Here is a 7,065-nt window from a genome sequence, read left to right as displayed (position 1 = left end):
TTATGTGAATACTGTAACACAAGTTGAAATAAAGTCCATGAAATATGTCAAGCTTTGTATAATAGTAATAATAATAATAACAGTTAATTATACTGAATTTGTATCATTAAAAGTGACTAAACTGAAGTATTGTTAATATCAAGAATAACAAGATATTGCATTATTTCTGATGAATGATATTGAATTCAAGAAAAACATCTGTGGACAGGATAACAACACAGTAATCTACCGTTAAATACTTTTAAATGAGACAACTCACATGGAACATATTTATTTACGTGAACACAAATCATAAATCTCACATTATTTCCCTCATAGAGGAAAAGGAGAGCTCGTGAAAGGAGACAGATCTAATCCACCAAACCACTTGACACACAGCAGCAGCTGAAGCACAAATGAAACATAATTAAACTCACAAAACGATCCTGAGCTCAGCAGTCTGAAGACTCATAAATCAGGTCACTTGTTTTTGATATTTCCCATGAAGACAATACTACAGGTCATTAAATATATGAACACAACAGTCATGTGTCCACCAATCACCTTGAACTAGACACCAACACGAGTCAACACGCTGATTAAACACCTGAAGAATATTAATGTTAATATACAAATAACAACACCAATAGTCCTACTGCAAACATGGATAGAGCACTTTTTAGAGGAGTGGGCGGGGCCTAAACAGCTGGAAAAATCACGACATAATGAAGCAGATTTGTAAAAAATAAAATAATTAATGCGTTTTCTGCAAAATGATCAGCAAACAATTTTTAAAAATGCTTGTTTTCTGAATAGAGTTGTTATTGATCAGGGCTATGCTATGCTAACAGTGTAGCTGCTACACCAACACTCAAAATAACTCAAGTTATTGTTTATACACATTTATATACATTGAGTTTCATCTGTTATACTAGAGTGGGTTGTTACGTATTTACTTTCAACCACCGGTGAAAACAAAGAAATAAACATTGTTCAACTAATGTGAATTAATACTTACTGTAGTATTTTCATTATGCTGTATATTTATACTGCAATACACTTCAGAGGAAAACAAGTTATTTACCTGACAGCTATGTGCAGACGTCATGTGATCTTATGAAATATTACATTGTTTTTGATAAACCCAACAGCTACATCAGAACACTGTTTACGTCATATTATGGCAATAAAAACCCATAAATATAACTTGTATTAGTTGCAGCACTTTAAAAAGGGGGCTCTCATCATCCTGACTTCTGATTTTGTCACTGAGGTATTTGTACCTGATAATACTTCAATAATCCAGTGTCTGTCATCATGAAAACAATTCACATTCAAATGGTTTCTTCATTTATTTTAATACATTATTTCTGCTGAGACGAGCTGTTTTAAGTCCCATCACCAAAAACAACCGACGTGGCAGAAAACAAATACAGAACGGCCTGAAGAACGCTGACTCAAGCTAAAAGAGTACGCTGCATTTCACCAACAATGAAAGCACAAGTGTGCCATCAAATCCTTACATTTACTTTTAGCATTTCTGAACCAAACGGGAACATTGTGGAAATAGAAGAACGAAACAACCCAAACACACTTAGAAAAACAACAAAGGCATATTCTGGATAAAAACGCTGCTCGAAAGACCCCAAAGAGAAAAGAAATAAAGAAGCATCAAACAATTCATATATATATATATATATATATATATATATATATATATATATATATATATATATATATATATATATATATATATATATATATATATATATATATATATATATATATTTATTAAGGAGAAGTTGTGCTCGTTAGTAAGAGCTTCACGAGTCGGCGTTCATATTTAACTGGTTTTAATCGATATATAATTACGTGACGGGAATTTGTTAAATTGATCCGTTTGCAGATCAATGCAGATTCACAACCTCTGTAACTCTGACGTCACAGTCTGTGAAGCGCTACACTCTCTGGCCATGTGGTGTCTGAGATTTACTCAGTTCAACTAAACAACCAGAGGATCTTTCAGGGCTGAGCAGAGGTGATGAATCACACAGATCCAGACGCATCACGACCTGAACTCATGAACTATAATGTGATCTGCTGTGTGATGTAGCGCCTCGGCTCCTTGCGCCCCAACGTCAATGTTTCATTTCATGAAACTATATGAAAACTACTTTGATGATGAATTATCATTAAATCGATCATCATCTGGTTCCAGCTACTCGAATGTGAATATTTTTCTCTGAGATGCAACGAAACCTCCGTCAGTTCGACAAAACAAGCACTTGGGTTCTTTGTACCGTATATATGTATATTTATATTTTATAATTTCTTGACATTTTCTGGACCAAATCATGAAGTGAGAAGCAGACGGTGGTCGGTTGCAGCAGTGGTGGTCTGTCTGTGCTCAGAGGTGACCTGAGTGAATAAACAGAAGAACTGTAGCATGAACAGAGAGCGTGAACACGGCGGAGACCAAGAACACAAAGATCTAACTCCATGAGTAGAACATAAGGGACAAAGACATCATAGCGCCGACGTGTGACTCAGGTGGTTCAATGAGAAACTCAGCTTCATGAGAATACGTCATTTAAAACCCTACAGAGCAAAGCATTCATTCTGTTCTATCGGCCATGTCTTACAGCAGAGCAGCAACTTGAATCCATTCTGTCATTTTAAAGTCACTGACAGACCAAATTGTGTTTTTTTTAAATGTCAAAATGAGAGCGACGGTAACACAGAAAGAGAAATAAACGTGTTTGGGAGGCGGCGATGGAGACCACAGGGGACGCAAACCCCCCAAAAAACAAGGCGGCCTGCAGCGACAAGTTCTATCATCATTTTCTTGGAGAAACGCTACGTTAGCCAATCACGTAACCGACAATCAGACCTGAAGACGCAACAGGAAGAAGTTATGTTTCACGTGTAGTCACTCAATAAGGCCTCCAGCTCAACGCGTCACACGCTAACGTGGACGTTTCCTGTTCCCACGACCTTTTCATCCGATGTTGTGTGTGAAGGTAAAACAGCCGAATTCACCATGTTGTAGCGTCACGTCTGCAGCAGAGGAACCAATAGAAACTCTTTAAAGTTTGTTTCGGACAGCAGGTCTATACTCTGACCCTGGAACTAAAGAAAACATGGAGGACAAAGACAGCATCATGACGGGCGCCACTAGTTCTTTGCACCTTCTCACCGACGTCACAAGTTACCACATCTCGCTCCACAACGCAGTGCTTCAAAAGATAGAAACATTTTGTACAATCTTCAGGAAAGAATTCACATTGAATGTGCCGTCGTCTGGAAACACTTCGTTCCCCGACAAACACCTCTCTGGGTGAGGTTCTCCTCTCCTCTAGTAGAACCTCTTGTTCCTCTCCTGTCTCTTCTGGAAAACCACGGCTCCCACCACGGCGCACACCACGATGCCCAGCAGAGCGCACAGCAGGAGCAGGAAGACCTTCCAGCCGGTGAGCGGCGTGCCGCGGAAGTTTCCGGTGGGATCGTCGATGTTGTCTACGAAGGACAAAAAGAAGAGTCCGTGTTCATTTTCATGTTCAATTCAGAAATGCTGCTCGTCTTCTTCTTTTAAATAAGTCCCAGAAACGTGTTTCAAAGAGTGTAATGAGCAGAAACATGATAATGAAACCTCGTACCAACATGAACTAAGATTCCTCCTTGTTGTTTCTTTCACTAACTTCTATCATTGTTTCCTGGTTGAGGCGCTGTGTTTTAAAGGGACAGTGCAGATGTTTCTACAGACAGCAGCACCAGCAAAGTACTGCTGTGGCCGCACGTTAGACACCTACAAATACCAACATCTGTTCAAGAGTACGCTATATTTACAACGTTTTCACTTCTGTATTTTGCTGTCAGAGAGAGAAGATCGGGGAACTTGAATCTACCTTTAGGGGACTTGAGGAGGCTGACGCTGGGCTCGATCTTGGTCCAGTCCAGGTTCTCCTCCTCGGGGGTGTGTTCCACCATCAGCTGGTAGAGCTTCATCGAGATGATGTCGTGGTTATCTGGAAAATAACAAACGATCAGTTTAGAAAATCGATATAAATGTCGAGACTTTATCATCTCAGATCATATTCAAGTGAATGTCTTTGTGAGTTTCTACTCGTAAATGTAAGAATGTACTCTCCTCCCCGAGCTCTTCATATAGATCGTGTTTTACCTACAATGGCCCTCAACAAACCTCTGCTTCAGAACTTCAGCCGTGGATATCATGACTTCTCTACTTCGGTTGTTCGTTGGTGTGCGAGTGTGTAAACTCACCAGACAGATCTCCCGTAGCTGCCGAGGCACCGAAGAAATATCCGGTAGGAAGACGAACGCCTCCGATGTCGATGCACTCCTTCCATTCGTTCTTGTCCTCCACATCAATCATCACCTGCAGGACAAAGACGGGACGTAAGAGACTTAAAGCTGCTGAGAATAGTCAGGAAAATGCTCCTTATGTGGAAAAAGGAGAAGCTGTCCTCGTTTGTGTCTGGATCACATGTTCTTGATTGGACTAAAGGAAGAGGAGCTCCTCATCGAGTGTCTCTACGTACCGTGAGTCTTCCTTTGGAGTAGCGGATGGCGAGGTACGTGTCGTGCTCTCGGTTCCGGATCTCAGCCGAGCAGCCTCCGAGCTCCGACGAGCGGCCGTCTTTGCCGTGGTCGTAGTTCACCGAGCCGTTGTTCACCATGGCCGAGATGAACGGGAAGGAGCGCTGGAGACGGGGAGCAAAGAGTCAACGCGTGTGGAAATAAAAGGCATCGTATGAACTCTTGAATGAAGAAGATGCACAAATGAATACAGGAAACAAAATATAAGAAGCCCACATGATACATGTCAGGACACACACACACACACACACACACACACACACACACACACACACACACACACACAGCAGGCTTTTTAAAGTCATATCTGAAGTTTTGGACGTCTGTTTGTATTTACTAAAAACAAAAACTCTGACATCACTACAATTTGACCTGACAGGTCTGAATTACTGTATTTTCTAAGTTACCAAAGAGACTTGTAATAAAGCAAACTACTTGTTCTGTCGGTATTAAGTCTCACTGTTCCTCCTACTTGACAAGCTTTGACTTGTGCATGTTAAAGTAAATCAGATGGGGATCTGTGCCGTGTGAGTGTAGATTATTAATCTGAGGATATGTCTCCCATGAGAGGTTAGACAGAACTGGACACGTTCAGCTGCAATGTGAAAGTATAAAGCATAATTCACAAGACAAAGTTCTGGTGAAACAGAAACAACCTCCTTTAAACACAATAACTTGTGTCATTAAAGTCGAGACAAACACGTGAAAATATGGCAAATGAATTCTGAGGGGTTTGCAAATGTTAACATGCTTAAAACGTTGTGACGACATGCCGATTCAAAGTTCAAGAACAACAGCGTGCTGACGAGTAAAACCACTCACATCCGTGGCGTCATCGTTAGAGTAAGTGTCTATAAAAACAGCCAGCCCGTGGAAGAGAGCATTGTTGGAAAACACAGGCCCTGAAAAGAAACAAGCCGGTCAATCGCCTCGAGCCGCACACACACACACACACACACACACACACTTACATCCATCCCATGGAGGTCATTGCGGAAGGTATCCACAAACAAAGCCAGGCCAAGAAACTGATCTTGGTTTCCAAACACAGGGCCTAGGATGGAGGCAGAGATGAGGCGACACATGAGCAGACGACAAGAGACACTTTCCTGTGGTCAGCAGTGAAGCTGAGAGGGTCGACACAAACATCTGGACGTGAAAGAATAAAACAGCTTTCTGATGGAGTGAGCACGATGAGCGTTCATTTTCACTTTAGATTTACTTTTCTCAGAGTTGCAGCGCTCTCACCTTTACCTCGTCATCATGCAGGTGAGCCGAGAGAACGCCGTCTCACTACATTAAGCTTTTAGTACTTCAGTAAATATGTATTACACGGTTTAGACTTTGTTCTAGAAGTTTCTTACATTGATCCGACAGAGAGCAGCCTCTTTGTTTTGATACACTTCGCTTTGCTGTAAATTATGATGTGACAGATTTCAACCAATGAGCTTCTTGAAGTCTTTTATTGTGGCGCAGCAGCAGGAAGTGCAATCCGACTTGTTTTTAATCTAAATATGACACGGGTAAGAAAAGGGGAACTGGGTCTGTGAAGAGCTGCAGGTGACAGGTGAGAATTGCATTTTGGGTAAATGCAAACTCTGACTCGTTGCTGCAAGAAGGACCAGCGTGACCTGAAGTGAGATCAAGCTGGGTGGGTTTAAGGTGAACGTTACCTGGATGAAGTCTGTCCTTCGTGTACCAGACAGCGAGGCCGTCGCCGTGGAGGTTCTTCTTTCCTGACCCATGAACTTTAAACTGCACGTGCATCTCCCAGTCCTTCAGGTAGCACGGCTGTAGACCAGAACCACAACAGGTTTCAGAGAGTATTGGATTTTATATTCCAGGACCCTGTCTGAATATAATATGCAAATGTGTATCAGGTATAAAATTAAACATATTTAATTACTGGGTTGCATATTTTTCACCTTCATCCACCAAACGTTAATGTCAGGTAACATATAACCTTTTATATTGTAATTATACATTATATTCTATTAGTTTTTTGTACATATCTTCCATTCAAAGAAAGAGAAAATATAAACATGAGACTGAATGTAGGTTGATGAAGAGAGCGTGGCTTAAACATGTGCTCTCAACCAAAGGCTGGAGTAGCTTGGACTTGTGTACAAATAAACACATCAGAGTCAGACGGGGACAGCAGCCATGTTTGTAGTCTTTCCTCACCACAGTGTTCCAGATGGATCCCTGCTTGCTCTTCTCATCCGGAGTGAGTCGGACGTACGAGCTCGTCACCAACGTGCTTCCCCAGAAGTCCCACTGACTGCTGGGGCTGCTGCCGACACCTGAGAGACCAACGCGTGAGAGGACCGGACACGATCAGAGGATTCCATGTTTCATCAAGTTGTTTCTGTTTGTTGAACAGATCCGGTACATAAACCGTGCTCAGTGTCCCACCTAACAAGGCCACAGGCCGGTGCATCCCTAGTTGTGAGTCTGATCTGCAGACGC

General features: G+C 41.7%; 1 protein-coding gene across 2 annotated transcripts; it reads right to left on the bottom strand.

Moving 5' to 3' along the window:
* Positions 1–2,735: 2,735 nt before the first annotated feature.
* On the bottom strand, positions 2,736–7,065 carry LOC306777278 (vesicular integral-membrane protein VIP36-like). 2 transcript variants are annotated; one of them, XM_079268331.1, is made up of 7 exons: positions 6,781–7,065; positions 6,270–6,387; positions 5,419–5,498; positions 4,539–4,700; positions 4,261–4,375; positions 3,885–4,004; positions 2,736–3,495 (listed from the first exon to the last, which is right to left on the bottom strand). In XM_079268331.1, exons 2-7 carry the CDS (start codon positions 6,361–6,363, stop codon positions 3,335–3,337), a joined length of 732 nt encoding a protein of 243 aa, XP_079124457.1. In that variant the 5' UTR covers positions 6,364–6,387; positions 6,781–7,065; the 3' UTR covers positions 2,736–3,334. The 2 variants fall into 2 exon arrangements, with proteins under 2 accessions (XP_079124457.1, XP_079124456.1); XM_079268330.1 differs by lacking the exon at positions 5,419–5,498 and adding an exon at positions 5,568–5,650 and having other exon boundaries at positions 6,781–7,063.

This window comes from Melanostigma gelatinosum (genome assembly GCF_949748355.1).
Source record: "Melanostigma gelatinosum genome assembly, chromosome: 5".
Classification (NCBI taxonomy): Eukaryota; Metazoa; Chordata; class Actinopteri; order Perciformes; family Zoarcidae; genus Melanostigma; species Melanostigma gelatinosum.
The sequence above is the reverse complement of the archived record's forward strand: the minus strand, read 5'-3'. Positions and strand labels throughout refer to the sequence as shown.